This window comes from Sinohyriopsis cumingii, chromosome 12 (assembly GCF_028554795.1).
Source record: "Sinohyriopsis cumingii isolate HCF-2022 chromosome 12, ASM2855479v2, whole genome shotgun sequence".
Lineage (NCBI taxonomy): Eukaryota > Metazoa > Mollusca > Bivalvia > Unionida > Unionidae > Sinohyriopsis > Sinohyriopsis cumingii.
In genome coordinates this window covers 68408876-68430918 of record NC_142972.1, presented here as the reverse complement: position 1 = coordinate 68430918, position 22043 = coordinate 68408876, and the positions used below count along the sequence as shown (strand labels likewise).

The 22043-nt window shown below is 35.3% G+C and overlaps 2 protein-coding genes across 4 annotated transcripts in view; one reads left to right on the top strand and one right to left on the bottom strand.

The window, feature by feature from the left end:
* Positions 1-10235, top strand: part of LOC149786661 (peptidyl-prolyl cis-trans isomerase-like 4) — a 46634-nt gene extending 36399 nt beyond the window's left edge. The window contains exons 11-13 of the mRNA XM_089977188.1: positions 4120-4216; positions 5828-5954; positions 9238-10235. Coding sequence (XP_089833314.1) covers positions 4120-4216; positions 5828-5954; positions 9238-9759 — 746 coding nt within the window. The 3' untranslated portion in view covers positions 9760-10235. The remainder of the gene's footprint in view (positions 1-4119; positions 4217-5827; positions 5955-9237) is intronic.
* Positions 10236-15974: 5739 nt separating this feature from the next.
* The window catches only part of LOC149786660 (8-oxo-dGDP phosphatase NUDT18-like), a 31130-nt gene continuing 25061 nt past the window's right edge, over positions 15975-22043 (bottom strand). For 2 of the 3 annotated variants that reach the window (XM_089977186.1, XM_089977184.1), the window contains one exon: positions 15975-18791. In XM_089977186.1, coding sequence (XP_089833312.1) covers positions 18531-18791 — 261 coding nt within the window. In that variant the 3' untranslated portion in view covers positions 15975-18530. The remainder of the gene's footprint in view (positions 18792-22043) is intronic. The other variant, XM_089977187.1, reaches the window with a different exon arrangement.

Below are 22043 nucleotides of genomic sequence, written 5' to 3'. Positions count from 1 at the left end.
GATTCCATACCATTTCTAGACCACAAAATAAAATGTCCACACCTAACTAATAAGGTTATTGGCATAATGAAGCTGTATTTAGGGAGACTGCCATGGCAGAAGATGGTTTCATTAAAAATACTAAAATGTTGGAACCAGATCCTGATCCTGAAGAAACTTTGATGTGTTTTGATGATTTCATATGGCTTTTATGAACTGAAATCTCACCATGTTGGAAATATCCAATTATTTCCTGCATAACCAACACAAAGCTTTGGTCTTAATTTTAGAAGGACCTATCCTGGCTTTAAAAGTCATCAGTTTCTTCCCACAATGGGTTAGTAAACACAATGTCCAAGCATTCTTTAAATAATAATATTAGCTCCACACAGACACAAAAAAAGATTGGTCCAATCATAGCAAATCAAATCAGATCCAACAAAATTAAAATGAATATACTCACTTGCACCGGGCCCCCGAGTGGCCGAGTGGTCTAAATCGCTCACCGTTCCAGATAACTGCCATCTCACCTCTGTCTGCGTGGGTTCGAGTCCAAGGCTTGACTAGCGTGGGTATGTGGAAAAACCTGCCAGTAGCTTCTTGTGGGTCAGTGGTTCTTCCCTGGGTTTTTCAGGGCTCTTCCTCCACCATTTATCCTGACTGCCATGTACAGCCTATCTTGTGCTGAAAAATGGCGTTAAACCCTAGAACAACAACAACAACAACAACAACTCACTAGCACACCTCAGAACTTAATGAAATAATCCATGAAATATAAAATGCAGATTAACTCTCAAAGTGTCAGTCAAAATGATGGCACAGACATCTCCCACACATTTATCAGCTACAATAGTACCCATTTATCCTCAGGACCAAGTAATATTGGGGAAGCAGAAAAAAGATCACATTTTGCATACAAGTGAAATTTGTAAGAGGTGTCCAGTCATCAGTAAATAGAATTTACACTGAGAGAAAATAAACACTGGAAATTGGGGTTAAATGAAGACAAAACTTGTCTGAAATACACTTGTAAATGAATAATTTGAATTGTTGTTTCACAATCCATAATGCATTGAGTACTGTTGTTGTTGTTGTTGTGGGGTTTTAACGCCATTTTTCAGCACGATAGGCTATACATGGCGGCCAGTATTAATGGTGGAGGAAGAACCCGGAAAACCCCGGAAAGAACCACCGACCCACGAGAAGCTACTGGCAGGCTTTCTCACATGCCCACATTGGCTGAATCTTAGACTCGAACCGCCGCAGACAGAGGTGAGATGGCAGTGATCCGTAACGAAGAGCGCTTTAGACCACTCGGCCACTCGGGGCCCCCCATTGAGTACTGTACATTTATATGAAAAATCAATTCTAGTATAGGTCACATTGTAGGAAAATTCATGTATTAGTCACATCTGATTAGAAATCACAAAAAACACATAGAAAATGGTAGTCCCTGTTTGATCTACATCCCATTGTCAGTAAATGTGTCACTAAACAAAATCAATATGATATTCATTGTTGCCACTAGCATATGGCTGTATATTTGTTGTTTACATGATATATGTACATTTACTCAAGTTGGCCTAGATTTTGGTCTGACAGAGACAACTCTCAGCTTGCTGCCTTGGGGATGAGACTACTCATCGGAAAGTCAAAACGTGAACAAAATAAAAAATTTCACAAACATCTTTACAATATGGTCATATCATCCAGTTGCAAAAGATTGTAATTTAATTTGCATTTTTTGCTGCCATTGGTAGCTATTGTAAGCAAAAAGTTACTTTTTTCCTGTAAAAAGGAAACTTTCTTGGCACAATAGACGTGTTCCATTCACTTTGGAAAATGCAACAATTAGTCTGATTCCATTGATTTTATTCAAGTTTGGTTCAGACTGTCATTGGTGATGGGTGCATTGCTTTTATTGAAGATTTTAGTGCGTTTGCTTTGATGAAAGGTACATGTGTTATTGAACTATGGAGGACCAAAACAAATGCCCACTTATTGTGGCGGCGGCATCAGATATTTCTACAATAACGAATGAGTTGGAATGTGCAGCTTGTTGACATAAATAATTAGAAAACAAAGGATGTGTTTAGTTTGGAACCTAGGAATTCTGTTAGCTTATATGTTCATTTGTCCTAAACACATAAGAGCAGACATGTTACCAATTTCCATAATAACAAAAGTTTAAGACTCTTTCAAGACTTTTTATTCATTTTTAAAAAATTTGCATACATTTTCAGGACATGGAAAATCTATGTTCAATTTTTAGACCTTGATTTCCAGACCTGCGCATGAATGTTAGGATTGTAATTTTTGTATATTACCCAGTATATCCTCTGACAGTAAAGATGGTAATTTGTATGTATTACCCTGTATATCTTCAGTTAGGATTGTAATGTTTGTGTATTACCCAGTATATCCTCAGTAAGGATTGTAATGTTTGTGTATTACTCAGTATATCCTTTGTAAGGATTGTAATATTTGTGTATTAATCCGTATAGCCTCAGTAAGGATTGTAATGTTTGTGTATTACTCAGTATATCCTTTGTAAGGGTTGTAATGTTTGTGTATTACTCAGCATATCCTCAGTAAGGATTGTAATGTTTGTGTATTACTCAGCATATCCTCAGTAAGGATTGTAATGTTTGTGTATTACTCAGTATATCCTCAGTAAGGATTGTAATATTTGTGTATTACTCAGTATATCCTTAGTAAGAATTGTAATGTTTGTGTATTACTCAGTATATCCTTTGTAAGGATTGTAATATTTGTGTATTACTCAGTATATCCTCAGTAAGGATTGTAATGTTTGTGTATTACTCAGTATATCCTTTGTAAGGATTGTAATATTTGTGTATTACTCAGTATATCCTTTGTAAGGATTGTAATATTTGTGTATTACTCAGTATATCCTCAGTAAGGATTGTAATGTTTGTGTATTACTCAGTATATCCTCAGTAAGGATTGTAATGTTTGTGTATTACTCAGTATATCCTCAGTAAGGATTGTAATGTTTGTGTATTACTCAGCATATCCTAAGGATTGTAATGTTTGTGTATTACTCAGCATATCCTCAGTAAGGATTGTAATGTTTGTGTATTACTCAGTATATCCTCAGTAAGGATTGTAATGTTTGTGTATTACTCAGTATATCCTTTGTAAGGATTGTAATGTTTGTGTATTACCCAGTACATCCTCAGTAAGGATTGTAATGTTTGTGTATTACTCAGTATATCCTTTGTAAGGATTGTAATGTTTGTGTATTACTCAGTATATCCTTTGTAAGGATTGTAATGTTTGTGTATTACCCAGTATATCCTTTGTAAGGATTGTAATGTTTGTGTATTACCCAGTACATCCTCAGTAAGGATTGTAATGTTTGTGTATTACTCAGTATATCCTCAGTAAGGATTGTGATGTTTGTGTATTACTCAGTATATCCTTTGTAAGAATTATAATGTTTTAGTATTACTCGGTATATCCTCAGTAAGAATTGTAATGTTTGTGTATTACGCAGTATATCCTTTGTAAGGATTGTAGTGTTTGTGTATTACCCAGTATATCCTCAGTAAGGATTGTAATGTTTGTGTATTACTCAGTATTTCCTTTGTAAGGATTGTAACGTTTGTGTATTACTCGGTATATCCTCAGTAAGGATTGTAATGTTTGTGTATTACTCAGTATATCCTTTGTAAGGATTGTAATGTTTGTGTATTGCTCAGTATATCCTTTATAAGGATTGTAATGTTTGTGTATTACTCAGTATATCCTTTGTAAGAATTGTAATGTTTCAGTATTACTTGGTATATCCTTAGTAAGAATTGTAATGTTTGTGTATTACCCATTATTTCCTCAGTAAGGATTATAATTTTTGTGCCGGTACATTCTCAGTTAGGATTTTTATTTGTGTGTATTACCCTGTATATTCTCAGTTAGGATTATAATTTTTGTGTATTACCCTGTATATTCTCAGTTAGGATTGTAACTTGTGTGTATTACCCACTATATCCTCAGTAAGGATGGTAATTAGTGTGTATTACCCACTATATCCTCAATAAGGATTGTATTTTTTGTAGATTACCCTATATATTCTCAATAATGATGGTAAATCATGTGTATTTCCCTGTATTTCTTTAGACAAAGGCGTTCCAGATACTAAAGAAAAGGGAAAAGAGGAAGATGACAGTTTGATTGGATCAAAGTATGCCATCAAAGACAGGTCAAGGAAAAATGAGTATCCTTTTAGCATTGGCATTATATGCATTAATTAGCATTATATGCATTAATTAGCATTATATGCATTAATTAGCATTATATGCATTAATTAACATTATATGCATTAATTAGCATTATATGCATTAATTAGCATTATATGCATTAACAGTCTAATGGTTAATGAACACCACCAAATACACGAACTCAGAATCACTTAAAGTAGTCTGTGCCATGCAGGTAGTTCAGAACTCTATCTATATAGAGAAAATTAATACATCTGGTATCTCTAATTTCTTGTCCAAGAGTTTCAGTTTTCAAAATGTTCTCTGGTTGCAGTCTTGTTTGCTATTGTGTTAGTCTTGTCTGCTTTGTGTCAGTCTTGTCTGCTACTGTGTCTGTCTTGTCTGCTATTGTGTCAGTCAAGGTGCTTATTACAGTTAGCAATTAAATACTACAACATTTTTATAAGTGTACAGATAACAATCAGTTAATAGTAGCAGCCATGCATCTAAATGTCAGGGTCATTGACTAACATATCCAGAAATTTTCAGGATTGTCCTGGATTTCTTACAAGCTTCAGGACATTTTTCCTGGGCCTTGTCAGAAGCATCGGAATCACTGCATCTTGATATGCATACAAATATATGAAATTTTATTTGACTACTTCAAGTAGTCATTGCTTTATTGTGTTAATAGTGTTTGAGCTGTGATGCTAAAATGAATTTGGATGGGCATATTCATGGAGTAAAGCAGAGCAATATGCCCTTTATGCTGTTGGGTCATAACGTCTTCTTTAAGCATTAAGGTGGCTCACATAGTTGGTGTTAGCCTTGTTCACATGACACTTCCACCCTGCCGGACATTAGTCCATCGATAAGTGGTGCTTTAGCCTTGCTTATATAATCCCTAACTCCTCTAGATGGGACATTAGTCCATTGTTTACATGAATCCTCCAAATGGTACAGTAGTCCATCAATAGTTGGTGGTTTGGCCTTGTTTAAATGAATCCCCCACCCCTCCAGATGGGACATTATTCCATTGTTTACTTGAATCCTCCAGATGGGATAGTAGTCCATCAATAGTTGGTGGTTTGGCCTTGTTTAAATGAATCCCCCACCCCTCAAGATGGGACACTAGCCCTTCAATATTTGGTGCTTTCGCCTTTTTTACATGAATTCCCCACCCTCCAGGTGGGACATTAGTCTATTGTTTACATGAATCCTCCACCCCTCCAGATGGGACACTAGTCCATTAATAGTTGGTACTTTAGCCTTGTTTAGATGAATCCTCCACCCCACCAGACAGGACACTAGTCCATCATAGGTTAATGGATAAAGTAAATATGAGAAATCCATCTTAGTACAACACAAATATCCAGTAAATTTAACTAGACCTTGGAAAATGTTTGAAATGCCAGTCATCCTGCAGTACAAAAGGCTATTGTGTGACTATAGTTAATTGCTATTATTTCTAGAAAAATTACTCTTTGTAACCTACTGACTACAAATCAAGTCAGGCAGACCAGTGGAATTTTTTATCTCCAAGTTTTATTTATTGAATAATCGTCCTTTGCAAGATACATTCAAAAACAATTTTAGTACCAGTCCATATTTATCCTTAACTGGTTGAGTGGTTATGAGCTGGTGTTTGAGGAAGAAAGAGAGAGTGAAGAGGAACCTGCCAAGAAAAAGAAAAAGAAGAAGCAGAAACACAAGGAGCGCAGACAGAAGAGCAGTGACAGTGACTCTGAGAGAAAGGTCAATTAGCATAAAGAATTTTGTGAAATTACAGCCCCTTTTCTTTCTTGCATTGGTTATCTCGCATCTCATGCTTAGGTCTAATAAATTGGAGCAATGAGCCTTATTTGCTATTGAGAACCTATGGCTTGAGAGCTTGATCATGCCAGTCTCATGAAAATTATGTTTGCATTTCAGCAGTTAAGAGCACTAAGTTTAGAATCAAAATGAATTTATATGACTAATTTATAAAATAGAATGATAATTTAAGGGTGAGAAAAATGTCTGGATTATCACAAAGACCAGAAGATCAGTCTCTGAGCTAAACTATTTGTCTTTTGTTGATAGAGCCAAAAAATGTAACTACTTGACTACGACTTCCTTGTCTCACTGTTATCCACTACATATTCTCTGAGTCTAATCTGTGTTAAGGGTAGCAAGTTGCAGGTATTAATTTCCAGCAGTACCATTTGCATAGACAATCTTAAGATTATAGCTTAAAGATTTCAGAAAAAATATATTGTAAATCATAGTGTGGTTGGCATGCAAGACATAACTGAATTAATTTAATTCCAGGAGTATCAATTTCCATGGTTTTGAGAAAATAATAGTTTATTTGGTACTTAATTTTATGGTTTGGGACAGGGGTCTTTTTATAATTATGCTGATCATATACCAGAAATGTACATGAGATGGTCTGTTGTCCATGAGCTGTCCAGCCATTAGCACAAAGTTTGTTATTTCTAATCCAACTAAAGTACTTGGGTGATTGTCATGAACACACACACACACACACACACACACACACACATCATAGCTGCCAACCTTCCAGGTTTGCAATTAATGAAAATAGGGATAAAATTTAGTGAATTTGGACATGAATTAGTGAAAAATACCACGACATTAACTCCATCCACTCTGACTGTCAATACTACACTATATCAAGATCGCAAAATAAAAATAAAACACTACATATATGCAGAATTGTATCGGCATTTCTATTTATTATGGTATTCATAAACTTCACTTGTTCTTATTGTTATTTACCAAGACATGATACCGTGGTAGACTTGAACTTCCTAAATTGCTTGATTGTAAATTTGTTTTCAAAACAGTTCAGGCTTCTTGCCTGCTGGTTGATCTTGGTGATCAAGTTTTCTGTGGTGTTCTCCGATATTACTTTAACTAGTGCAGCACTTTTGGTTCTTCCATTGGAAAATTTGGAAGCAATCTTCGAGTCCGGGAACATTTGTCGGAACAAATGTTTAGCATGGTCTCCAGCTGATAATAAAGGTAGATTCTGTTCAACAAAAAAACTAACAAATAATGCATCAGCGTTGGTAGATTGCAGTTCTTCCGTCGATGGCTTAAAATGGTGACTATGTTGAATATTGTGTTATTACTAGCTCTCCTGAACAAAAAGTAATATTACCATAATTTTTTTCAGCAGAAGAATTCTTACATTGTCTATTTGGTTACAAATGAAAATGGTGCCAATCTGATTTCCAGTATGGCCTCCACAGTGGACATCTTGAAAATCTCTTAATTTATACTCCTGAATGAAAAGTAATATTGCCATAAGGTTTCCACCAGAAGACTTCATATGATATCTAGTTGGTCATAAATGAAAATGATACTGACCTAATTAATAGTTTGGCCACCACAGTGGACATCTTGAAAATATTATTATTACTCCTTCTGAATGAATGTTGTATCATCACGGGTAACCGCTCCGGTGGCCTAGTGGTTAGAGCGTCTGCATCAGATGCGGGATGTCATGGGTTCAATCCCCGACTGAGTCATACCAAAGACTTACAACAATGGTACTAACAGCTGCCTCGCTTGGCGCTTAGCATTAAGAGGTTAGTGTTAGGGCTGGTTGGCCTAGTGTCAGGATAATGTGACTGTGTGAGACATGATGCTACATGTCTGTGGCATAATGCCCTAGTGCTAGACATCACTATAAACTGCCACATTGCAGACATTGTAGTGATATGACTGAAAAGTTGTTAAAGCTACGTTAAAAATCCAAATCACACACACACATCATGGGGTTTTACTCTTATGTTGTTTAGTTGGTCCTGAATAAAACTGGTTCTGTTCAGGCATTCATTATGCCTGCTGCAGCAGAAATCTTGAAAATCATATTATCTCTAAATTGATTGGTCAGAATTCTTACGATGTCCAGTTAGGCTTGAATGAAAATGGTGCCAATTTGACTCCTATTATGGCTGCCACAATAGCCATCTTGTTAAAATCAAGTGTTATGGAAATATAAGTCAATGAAAATAATTTTATCAAAACTCTTTAACTGTGACCTTGACCCAAAGGTTAAATGGGCAAGCACATGTAGCATAAAATGTATTGTCTTGGCTTGATATTGATTCATCCAAAATATGAAGAATCCAACCAGAGCATTTAGACAAAATAAAGAAATGAAAGAACTTGAACCAAAGCATATTTTCTTTTTCTAACCTTGACCCTAAGTCACTGAAATGACTGGGTGTGTAACAAAATGAATTGTCTTAGCTTTATAATGAATCATATCAAGTACGATGAGAATATATTGAAGGTATGTTTAGAAAATATACACACAGATGGAACACTGTTGATGCCATTAACACTGCTGTCAGAAAAGTGATTGCCATGTCTTTCTTCCCACTAACATGGGCTCCACAAAAAAATACAATGAGCATAGTATAACAGTAGTGTATGTTCAACTGACCAACTTTCTGAATGAGTGATTTTTTTATTTCGAATTTATCTCTACCAAAAAATATCTCATCTGAAAATAACATGCATGCTTATACACTGAGAATTACATTTTAAACTGCAGAACTATAGAGGTCAGTGGTTGGAAAAGAATATTCACTCTTCTTATGAAGAACTCAAAATTCTTTTTTTTTCTTTTCAAGTGAAAATTGCACATTAGGTTCTTACAGGAAATCAGTACTAGTGAGAGTAAAATTTGGGCTGTCAGATAATTTATAGACATATCCTCGTACACACAGACACGCTGAACTTGCACCCCATGTATGAACAACACAAGACAAATCACTGGTGTTGACTGTGCAGGGCAGTGACAGTGAGTATATAGTTTTGTTTGACCTTAGAAACATGAAAATAGATTTCAAGATATATACAGAAATAAAGTCATATTATTAACATCTTTTGCATCATTTTTTGATGCTTAGTAGAGTCGCATCAAATAAATAAATCCCTATTAACACAAAAAAAGACATAACAAACAACAATAATTGAGATGATTCAAAATGTTTGATACATTACACTTTCTTGTTTTCAGCCATCCACAAGTGAAAAGAAGCACAAGAAAGAAAGATCACCAAGTCCGAAAGCGAAGAAGGAGAAAAGACAACAAAGATCATCCAGTAGCATTTCTCCTTCGCCACCCAGGCACAAGGATCATCAGGAAAGGTATAAAAAGAGATCAAGATCAAGGTCGCCTGTACGAAAAGATATTAGGTCAAGGTCTCCTTCAGACAGGGATTATAAACAGGACAAAAGAGACAGACACTCAGCAGAGATGGAAGAAGACAGGCATCACTTAAATAAAGACAGATCTACTTCATCCAGATACAAGGATTCCAAAGAGAAGCAAAGAAAGAGGTCAAAGTCCCCTGTTAGGAGGGATCATGGACAAAGGTCAAGGTCTCCATCAGAGAGGGATTACAAAACAAGCAAAAGGGAGAAACATTCAGGAGATAGGAATGAAGATAGATATGGTTATTCTGGTAAAGGCAGGTCTCCTTCTGCTGGATACAAGGATTATAAGGACAAGTACAGACAGAGATCAAGGTCAAGGTGAAGATAAATTATGGATGTATATGGTATATAATGATTAGAGTCTCCATCTAGTATTCAGTAAAGAATAGGCCCAAAAGTAAAGCACATGAGCAAGATGGATTCAGATTCAATCATTGGCGAGTATTTTTACAGGATTGAAGTAGCAATGAAAGGCGATCAGAAACATTTTACAAGCTGACTCAGGGATATTCTTATTATTGATAAAGATTTTACCAATGAATATTTTGTGTCGCAAGTAAAAGAAGTTGATGGTTTTTACTATACAAGTAAATGATTGTAAATGATATATTATTATATTACTTCTTCTGTAGAAAATGCTTTACTTTATTGCCACTGCTCTGAAAACAAACTTGCATGAAAGAAAATGAAAATTGTATCTTTTATTGAATGTTAATTTGTTACTCTGTCAGTTTGTATAAAGGAATTAAAATGGAAAGATGTCAGTGAAATATGGAATAAATAACATTCAGAACCAAATTGATCCGTGTAATTTTTCCTAATTGCAATGGTGCTGAAAATCAGTACCTCCCCGACCACTCCAGTGGCCTAGTGGTCAGAGTGTCCACCTTGGATGTGGGAGGTTGCAGGTTTGATTGATTGATTTATTGTATTTTTATGGCACATCAGCACAGTTAGGCTTTTTAGCGCATGCAGAAGGTTCTATGTAAGATTATTTAAAAGTGATTAAAGGTTTCATGTCAACCAATCATAATAAAACCAAACAGTTAAAAGCAAAATGATAAGAAGGTAAGGGTGATATATAAAGCTTCCCGATTAACATTGCAGGTTTGAACCCAGCCAACTCATACCAAAGACTTATAAAAACGCAGCTGCCTCACTAGGCACTCGACATTAAGGATCTAGTGTTAGGACTGGTCAGGATAATGTGGCTGGGTGTGACATCATGCTACGTGTCTACGGCATGTTGCTTCAGTTTAGGGCATCAATAGAAACTCTGAAAAATTGTTAAAGCTATGTTAAATATCCAAATCACACACACACAATCACATTGGCCTTAAATTACTTTTCATTTCACATTTTTCTTCAGACATAATAATAAATGACAACTTTAAATGTTTGTCAGTTTAGAGGTATAAAAACAAATTAAACAAATTTATCATTTTGTAAAAAATTTAAATATCTGTTTACAAACATATTAGGTTAAAGCTGATGGGCACTTCTGGGGAAAACATGTCAATAATGTTTTCAGCTCGCCTGGCCATGATCCAAGTTGGCTTTTGCCAGATTCTGGCATGCATTGTTATCATCCATCAACATTCTGGGTTAATGCTACCATACTCACTAATGTGAGTTAATCATGGAAAATGTGAGCCAAGAGTTCAAGCTCTTGTATCGTTTGGTGAGTGTTATAAATTGTCAAATTAGATATCGATTTAGATCATTTGCAACACTCCTTGAAGCATGTAAATTTAACATGATAATGATAATTCCAGAGCATAAAATGAATCTTGTTTTTGCATTGAGTTAATTACCATGAGCTATGCTGTTTGGCCTTTTACTTTAATCATACATGTATCAACTGGGTTTTTTAAAACAGACATGGGAACAACCATTGTATTTTTCTAGGTGAAACAGTATATCTCTTTGTGCAGAGAAATTTAATGGTGGGTTCGATCCCCTGCCAAGTCATACCAAAGACTTATAAAAATGGTACTAACAGCTGCCTCGCTTGGCACTCAGCAAGAGGTTTGTGTTAGGACTGATCGGCCTGGTGTCAGGATAATGTGTCATACTAAATGTCTGCGGCATGATGCAACATTGCTGGACATCACTTTAAACTGCTGCACTGCAGACATCATAGCGATATGACTGATTTTTTTTAAAAGCTACGTTAAAAATCCAAATCACACACACAACACACACTGAAATATTTCTAACATATTTGTATATAGGTAAAGTCTTTTGTTTTCTGTAATGACTTGCTCTGCTAGTATTTTTATGCGGGACAACTGATTAGATATTTGTGTCACATATTATCGTATACCCCCAGAACAAAATAGTTTTCTGTAAAATAGTGTAACCCACCTCCATGAAACAAATGCCTGTTCATAATCTATCCCTAATAAAACTTTTCTTTAAATGTATTTTTATAAAATGGACACTTAGCTTATGGGATGGTCCATTGTCTGACATCCATTTTCTGGCCTGCAATTAGTACACCTTTGCTATCAAAAACTCTTCCTAAAGTATTGCCATGATACTTTATACACAATCATTTCTTTTTCTAGTTGGTCCTAAATGAAAATGGTGCTGCTTGGACATTTAACTCCTGTCACCAGTGGCTATCTTGAAAATCTTTTTGCTATTTCTCAAGATTGGATGGGCATATAGACATGGGGATTTCACGGAATACTTTATATAAAGTTGGTATTAAATGAAAATGGTGCCAATATGATGTACAATATGGCCACCATGGTAGCCATCTTGAAAATCTTGTCATTACTCCTAAATAAAAAGCAATTTTGACATGGTATTTTCACCAGAAGACTTATGATGTTGGTTCTAAATGAAAATGGTGCCAATCTGATGTCTAATATTGCCATCACAGTGGCCATCTTGAAATTCCTGTTATTGCCACTCATCATAAATGTATGGTCGTCCTGGGTTTTTCATGAAAAGACTTTTCATGAGATCTAGTTGGTCCTTAACGAAAATGGTGATGACTCAACATCCAATATGGCCACCTTGGCAGCCATATTGAAAATCTTGTGCTTACTATTCCTCCTGGACAGAAAGTTGCACTGAAATGGAGTTTTCACCAGAATTCTTGTAATGTCTGTTTGGTCCAAAATGCAAATTGTGCTGCTCAAACATCCGAAATGGCTGCAACAGTGGCAATCTTGGGAAACTTGTTATTGCTACTCCTCCTGAATGGATGGTCAAATAAACATAGGTTTTTACTTAAAGGTTTCTCAGGGGGGTTTAGTTGGTCCTAAATGAAAATGGTGCTGCTCAAACATACAGTATGGTTGCCAGGATGTTCATCTAAAAATCTTGTTTTCATTACTTTCCCCGAACAAATGGCCATGTCAGCATGGGGTTTTCACTGAAAGTCTTTTATGATAAGAGGCTCCACGTGGCCATGTTGTCTACACGACTCACCTTTATAAAATCATTTGCATCTCACCTCTTTCTGCATGGGTTTGAGTGTTGGTTCAGCAAACATGGGCATGTGAGAAAGCTTGCCAGTAGTTCCCACAAGTCAGTGGTTTTTCTTGGGGCTTTTCTGGGTTCTTCCTCTGCCAAATATACTGGCCACCATGTATATCCAATCTTGATGAACAATAGCAATGAATCCACAAACCAGACCTAAATGAAAATACTGTTCAAGAGGGAGACAAGTTACAATCCATTGATAGAGCGTCGACTGCCCAATTTGATCTGGTGGGACCAATATCTGCAGCTGAATAGGTCAATCTTCCAGTTTGATTGACAGCTTCTTAAGAACGTGGCTTAACGACTTCTGCTAGATTTGTGGGAAGGAAATTTTTTCCTTGTTTGAAGCTGCACCCCAACAGATGGAATCCCATCCAGTCAGGTTACCTAGAAGCCTAGAAATCACATACTTTAGAGGACCAGAGCTGGTATTTCCTGGGTAAGAGGATGGACCTCCCTCCACCTCTTACCTATTCTCCTAAGGTGTTATGATAGGATAATGTGTTTAAAAAAAGAAACCAATTTTTCCTAGTAAAATATTGCCATCAGGTATTATGATTGGGTAATGTATTTAAAGAAGAAACCAATTTTTCTTAGTAAAATATAGCTAGCAGACTTTACCTAAAAGTAGTATCTGGGTGGGATGGATTTGTAAGATAGTAGTAGTTCTTCTAAGATATAATGATTGGATAAATATCCTCAAAGAAACTTATTTTACTAGGAGAATTTTTTTTCACATCACAAGTTTACTTTGCACTGCTTTAATAACTGATAATAATCTTTCTTCAATCAGATCAAAATATTACAACTTGGGTGATGGTCACCTGACTGACAAACAAAATGGTGGCTCAAAATATTTTATAAACAATTAAAAAATGATTAGGGTTACTAGAGCTGGCTCAGATTTGGTATAATGTTAATAGTGTTCTTAACACAATAATAATAATAATAATAATGAGGACTTCGTATAGCGCCTAATCTTTAGAAGCTCTAAGTGCTTTACAACATTAGACAACACCTGTAAGATAAAAAAGATGATAATATTATTACAAAAAACAAACACCATGAAATTAGAAAAACATTAAAAAATAAAAAACATGCTGAGAATATTTCAGGTAGGAAACATTATTAGGTCTTTAAGTTTGTTCTTGCAGTCGAAATAAGTGAGTTTTGAGAGCACTCTTGAATGGGATCACTGTGTCTTTGTGTCTAAGTTCAGTTGGCAATTCATTCCACGTTGCTGGGCCCTGGTATGCAAAAGAATGCTGTCCATATGACTTTGTTTTCATAGTGGGAATAATGAGTATACGATTGTCAGAAGAGGAGAGTAAGTATCGTGCTGGTGTGTACACATGGGTGAGGTCGGATAGGTATGTTGGAATAGAGTTCGACAGTGAAACATAGCACAGAGAACAAATTTTGTGTTTGATTCTGGATCGAATAGATAGCTAGTGTAGGGTACAGAGCAGCGGGGAGGTGTGCTCTGATCGTGGTACTCTAAGTATGATCCAAGCAGCTGTGTTTTGAACTTTTTGAAATTTCTGGAGTAGGTATTGAGATTAACCAGACAGAATTGAGTTACAATAGTCCAGTCTTGAAAGTACTAATGAACACACAAGTGTTTTAGTGGCATCAACTGAAAGATATTTGCGAATTGAGTTGATGCGTCTTAGCTCAAGATATGCAGCCTTGCATATGTTCATGACATGTTGGTGCCATGTGAGAGTACCGTCCAGAGTAACACCTAGGTTTCCTACTGATTGTGTGAATTTAATGTTTAACCCCTGAAGGATTTTGTCATTTTCACCTGAAAATCGAGTAGGAAACACATTTTGAAAGCTATTTCTGAATAGATCCGAAAACCCCAAATCCCCGGTGATCTCTCAATAACATATTGCCCAGTTGTGTTAGAAACATCATTTTTCATTGGCTATTTGACTCGTGCATGAGCAGAAGGGTAAAAGTTGGAGTTCTTTTTTTTTTGTTTTGCTAAACGGAGCCATTACTTTTGTATCAAGACCACTCTTTATTCCAAATGCCCATCTTATCCTACTTTTTGCAAAGGCTCATCTGTCTGTTTGCAGTTCATACTGGTTTGCCTTAGATCTGAGACCAAAAGGTATAAAATCCGGTCACACAATAGGATTCCAACCACAGGCATATTTTGGGTAGAAAAAGTCGGGTCCAAAAAATGAGGTTTTTTATATCTGTATTTTGTAGTGCAACTTGATATTCCAGATTGTTTGGTATCACTGTAGAGCTACATCTGTCTACCTTTCTATAATACCACCCACTTTAGTGTATCATGCATGACCATGACGCTACAGAGCTCAGCAGTAGGCTACTACCTCCTGCCCCGTTAAGTCATCGCTAGGGGTTAATGTGTTAAATAAATCCTTATCATATCAACAATGTGAAATGCAGACTTTAATAAAGAAAATTTATTTAAAAATCACTAACATACTTGAGCTGATCTACATTATTGAGTCAAGGTCAATTTACCTTACAAGTCCTGTGTTTTGGAATCATACAAGGATGACAAAATGATGTTTGTGTAATTTTAATTTAAGATTATTTGTTAACAACCAGGATTAAAAGTCCCAATGCATGCTATTGCATTTACATTTTGATTCAGTTCTTGTTAAAAAAATGTTAAAAAACTTATTTTGAATTTTAACAGTTTTACTGCTGCTGGATCCTGACTTTTTTGGCACTGAATTTGCTATCTTATTGAATGTAATTTTGCAGTAAATTTTCTCAGAAGAAATCCTATTATCACTAAGAACTTTTCGCATTTTATTCAACTCTCAGAATCACAGCTGTAAAGCACATATAGAGTACATGCCCTCTAATTTAATGATACCTGTCTATAAAGGATCACTTTTGTCATGTTCCTTGACTGTCCTTTATACGCAAGCATCACTGTGCTGTATGTTACAGTTTAATATGATGAGACTGATTCATGGTTGTAAATTACAAACTTGGACATGTGTATCAATCCTGATCAGTTATAAAAAAAAGAAATTAAAACATTTCAGCTATAAAAATTAAAGTTGTTTATTTATCTAAAGTGAAAATGAAATGCAGCTGAAACTGATAGAAAAGTATCATAATGCTTTATTATTTCAAAAATCCTGATTTACAATATTATTAATAACACTGTTATAGTACATATCAAAATAAAACTTGAAATAGGATTTTGTAGTTCAGTTTGTTTCTACAAAAGAGTTAAGTTCTAGCATAAGCCCGGCTGCTTGCTATTTTCCACTGGACTGGTTCAACCAAACGTGGCAGAATGCATTCTGGGATCAAGGCCATGCTATTTTCCACTGGACTGGCTCAGCCAAACTTGGCAGAATGCATTATGGGATCAAGGCCTTTCAAACTTCAACAGACGATGCTGATCCACAACGAAATTTGACTGTTGTTACTAAAAATAGAAACCTTTCAACCAACTCTTGGGGCTTGGGCGGATGAGTTGTCTAAAGTGCATGCATTTGCAGATCTCTAACATGTCCCCTCCTTGTGATTTTGAGTCTTGGGCTCAGCAAATGTGGGTAGGATTGAAAGCTTGCCACTAGCTTCCCGTGGGTCAGTGGTTCTTCCCAGGGTTTTCACGGGTCTTCCTTCACCAGATATACTAGCCACCTTGTTATTGCCTATCATGTGTCAAAAAAAACGGCATCAAACCCATAACAACAACAACTATAACAAACCAACTTCTCAAACAATCACTCAACAGCATGTGATTAAGTTCAGTAGGAAGAACCTGGGAATGAAGGCTTTTCAAATTTATATCAATGACGCCAACCAATCTTCTCAAAAACCACTCAAATTTGATGAAATCTGATGAACCACTCAGTATTGTAAAACTGATCCAAACTGTTACTGAACACAGAAAAACCATTTACCAACTTATTTTTAAAAACTTGTCAGCTGTGGACTGAATTTAACAGGAAGCATCCTGGGATGAAGGTCATTAAAAATATTAAAATTATGCCAATCCACCAGAGCAAGAATTTCTAACAAGACAAACTTTTAATGAGTTCTTTTGAAAACAACTTTACAGGATACCAGATTTAAGAGAAAGTAACCTGCTGTTATGGTCATTCAAGTTATGTACAATTGATGCTGGTCTGTCATCAAATATATTGGCAAGCATTACTAAAAACTGAAAGACCTTAAAATGACTTAATCGCAAAAGTGCATAGAAGAATCTGAAATAGCAATCCTGGCAAATGTCTAACAGATATGTACGAATGATACTGACCTTTTAAAATTATACAAATGATTTTGATCCACTATTCATTATGACTTACATTACCAAATTAGAACAATTTTTAAAAACAAATGATGGCTCCTTCATAACTGTGAAGCAAACTGTGACCTGATTGAAAAAAAATCATTCCGGCATAATGGCTATTCAAGTATAATTTTGGCATTAAAGAAACAGCCACTTTTACTACATGCCTTTCCCAAAACTTTGCAACAGCATTTAACCAAATTTGATGCTGGTTGGTACTTGCTGGCATTATGTCATCCCAAGGAGATACGAGTTATGTGCCTTGGACAGAAAGCATTACAGCAAAAATGCCTAATTAGTACATAAGAGCACCAGAGCACCTTACAGTATTTCAAAATGATGTAAAGCAAGTTAAACCTTAACAAAGTCATTGTGACCTACTTTCCCCAGGGGTGGCTCATATTGATGAAGGGAACATTTACTAATTTCCATGAAGACGTATTGCCAAAAACGCAGTAATGGCAGTTGAACATTCACACTCGACTTAAGCTGGCTTAGGATGATGCCAATAAAGCTAGGAGGAATAGCATAAGCAGGTAATTTGTACTGGCAAACTAATGATGTTAATGTTGTTTACTGTGAATTACTATCACTTCTTAGAGTTTTGGCAGTCAAAGCAAAGGAAGAAATTGTGACCAATGCACATGTAATGCATCATCCCTGTATCAATATTCCTGACTATACTAAATCATCACAGCATAGAAGATTGATAAGTCTCATTGCTGCTGTAAAATTCAGGCATCTCTTAGGCCAACACATCTGAGATGACAAGTTGCTGTGAACATGTGACTCTCTTAAGCCAAACACTCTGAGATGACAAGTTGACATCCTTGCATGAGGGTGACAAAATATTAAATATGCACATTTGGCAAGATTAGATACAATGTGTGGCAAGGATATATATTTTTGTGTGCAGGTTATACCATTACAAATCTCCTTGTGAGCAATCTTGTCAAACTGCACATGGCCTATCAGGCATGTGCCATTAACAACTGCTACCATTTTTAATAAAGCTGTGAAATATACTGTTCATAGCCGCTTGGAATAATTTCATGATCAGCCACTAAGAACTTTATTGTTTGATGACGCCTTTGTACTACATCAGATGTTATAAATATCATGTATTTTTTGGTGCATGTTGACTGAGAACGTAGAACAGGAAAACTTGCATTTCGTAGCTGTTTTTGTATATCCTGTCATTTTCACAAGTTTGAAACAGAAATATTAAATATATATAATTACCAGTTTATTTTGTCTTCCACACATTTTTAAATTTTGAACCCAGAGTTTATCTAGAAACACAATATAGGTACGGTCATTCCTTCTTTTAGACGAGTTCTTAAATCTGTCTTTAACTGTTCGGAGGGAACACTGTACCATTCATAGTTTGTATTTGTAGGTGTCTCTAGAAAGCCCTGTTCAGATTTCTCAACTTGGACAAGGGTTGTGTAGCACATTCCATCATGTTCTTCTGCAGGTATTCCATAGTGTTCAAGAGAAAGTAATCCACATATAGTGGGACTCACAGACTCTGAGCTTCTGCCAAAAGCATCCTGTAAAGTACAATACAAACACTTATCAGTGTTATTTGAACTCAATAGCCATAGTTTATTAAAATGCATCAAATTGTTGATGATCAAGATTGATCATTAGTCACGGTTGTCAATTGTGAAATGTACAATGCTTCAAGCACATTTCAAAGAACAGAGATCTCAAACACCATTGCTATAGCTAATAGAAATACAAGAGGACCAAGTGAGGGTTTGTAATGTACAGATGCTGTCACTTGGTAAATAATGTACAATATCATGCAGTGATTGCCACTGTCACATTTTGTGCCAGTATGTTTTTTTTCTTCAAATTTGGTCAAATTTTATTGATGGGTTTTTTAGAAAACATCATTTAAAGGGTTTTTCTACTTTTAGAATGGTGACCATAGTTTATGGTAAATAGGTATCATTTGTAAAACTTTCAAGGCGTTCAAATCAGGATGCTTTCTTCCAAGTTTGGCTGAAATTGGCCTAGTGGTTTAAGAGAAATTGAAAATAAATGATAAACACATGACACACAAGATGCATAACGGGTCATACAGTCTAGAGTCGGGTGAGATAAATATGAATAAAATCATTTGATATTAAACAAGTTTAAATAATATGCATACCCATACAACCATTATGCTTCGGCATAATCATTATGCCTTTTTTCAGCAAATTACATTTTATGTTTGCCTGCATGCAGATTAAGCTATTTAAGACAATCACTGATATGCAGCGACAAGCTTTCATTTAAAATAAACCTGTTGACAATCAAATCATAACAATAATGATGAAATGCATCACAATGACATACATCACAATGATGATAACATACATCACACTCATGATGAAATGCATGACACTAATGATGAAATGCATCACAATAATGATGACATGCATCACACTAATGATGAAATGCATGACACTAATGATGAAATGCATGACTCTCATGATGACATGCATCACAATAATGATGACATACATCACAATAATGATGAAATGCATCACAATTATGATGACATACATCACAATAATGATGACATACATCACACTAATGATGAAATGCATGACATTAATGATGACATGCATCACACTGATGATGACATGCATCACACTAATGATGAAATGCATCACACTAATGATGAAATGCATCACACTAATGATGAAATGCTACACACTAATGATGAAATGCATCACACTAATGATGAAATGCATCACACTAATGATGAAATGCATCACACTGATGGTGACATACATCACAATGATGATGAAATGCATCACAATAATGATGACACACATCACAATAATGATGAAATGCATCACACTAATGATGAAATGCATCACACTAATGATGAAATGCATCTCACTAATGATGAAATGCATCTCACTAATGATGTAATGCATCTCACTAATAATGAAATGCTACACACTAATGATGAAATGCATCACACTGATGATGACATACATCACAATGATGATGAAATGCATAACAATAATGATGACACACATCACAATAATGATGAAACACATCACAATAATGATGAAATGCATCACAATAATGATGACATACATCATTATTTACATACATCACAATAATGATGAAATGCATCACAATAATGATGACATACATCACGATGATGACGTACATCAAAATGGTGATGACATGCATCACACTAATGACATGCATCACAATGATGATAACATACATCACACTCATGATGACATGCATCACACTAATGATGAAATGCATCACAATAATGATGACATACATCACAATAATGATGACATACATCACACTAATGATGACATGCATAACAATGATGATGAAATGCATCACGATAATGATGAAATGCATCACAATAATGATGACATACATCACAATGATGATAACATACATCACACTCATGATGACATACATCACACTAATGATGAAATGCATCACACTAATGATGAAATGCATCACAAAAATGATGACATGCATCACAATAATGATGACATACATCACAATAATGATGAAATGCATCACACTAATGATGACATACATCACAATGATGAAATGCATCACAATGATGATGAAATGCATCACAATAATGATGACATGCATCCCACTAATGATGAAATGCATCACACTAATGATGACATACATCACAATGATGAAATGCATCAAAATGATGATGAAATGCATCACAATAATAATGACATTCATCCCACTAATGACGACATGTCACAATAATGATTACATACATCACAATGATGATGACATACATCACACTAATGTTAACATGCATCACACTAATGATGACATACATCAAAATAATCATGAAATGCATCACACTAATGACATGCATCACACTAATGATGATATGCATCACAATAATGATGAAATACATCACAATAATGATGACATGCATCACACTAATGACGACATACATCACACTAATGATGACATACATCACAATAATAATGACATACATCACAATAATGATGACATGCATCACAATAATGATGACGTGCATCACACTAATGATGACATACATCACACTAATGATGACATACATCACACTAATGATGAAATGCATGACATTAATGATGACATGCATCACATAATGATGAAATTCATCAGAATAATGATGACATACATCACAATGATGATGAAATGCATCACAATAATGATGAAATGCATCACAATAATGATGTTATACATCACAATAACGATGAAATGCATCACAGTAGTGATGACATGCATCCCACTAATGATGACATATGTCACAATAATGATGAAATACATCACAATAATGACATGCATCACAATAATGATGAAATGCATCAGAATAATGATGACATACATCACACTAATGTTAACATGCATCACACTAATGATGACATACATCAAAACAATCATAAAATGCATCAGACTAATGACATGCATCAGACTAATGATGACATACATCACAATAATGATGACATGCATCACAATAATGATGATATGCATCACAATAATGATGACATACATCACAATAATGATGACATACATCACACTAATGATGAAATGCATCACAATTATGATGAAATGCATGACAATAATGATGACATACATCACACTAATGATGACATACATCACAATAATGATGAAATGCATCACACACATGATGAAATGCATCACAGCAATGATGACATACATCACACTAATGATGACATACATCACACTAATGATCACATACATCACACTAATGATGACATACATCACACTAATGATGACATACATCACAA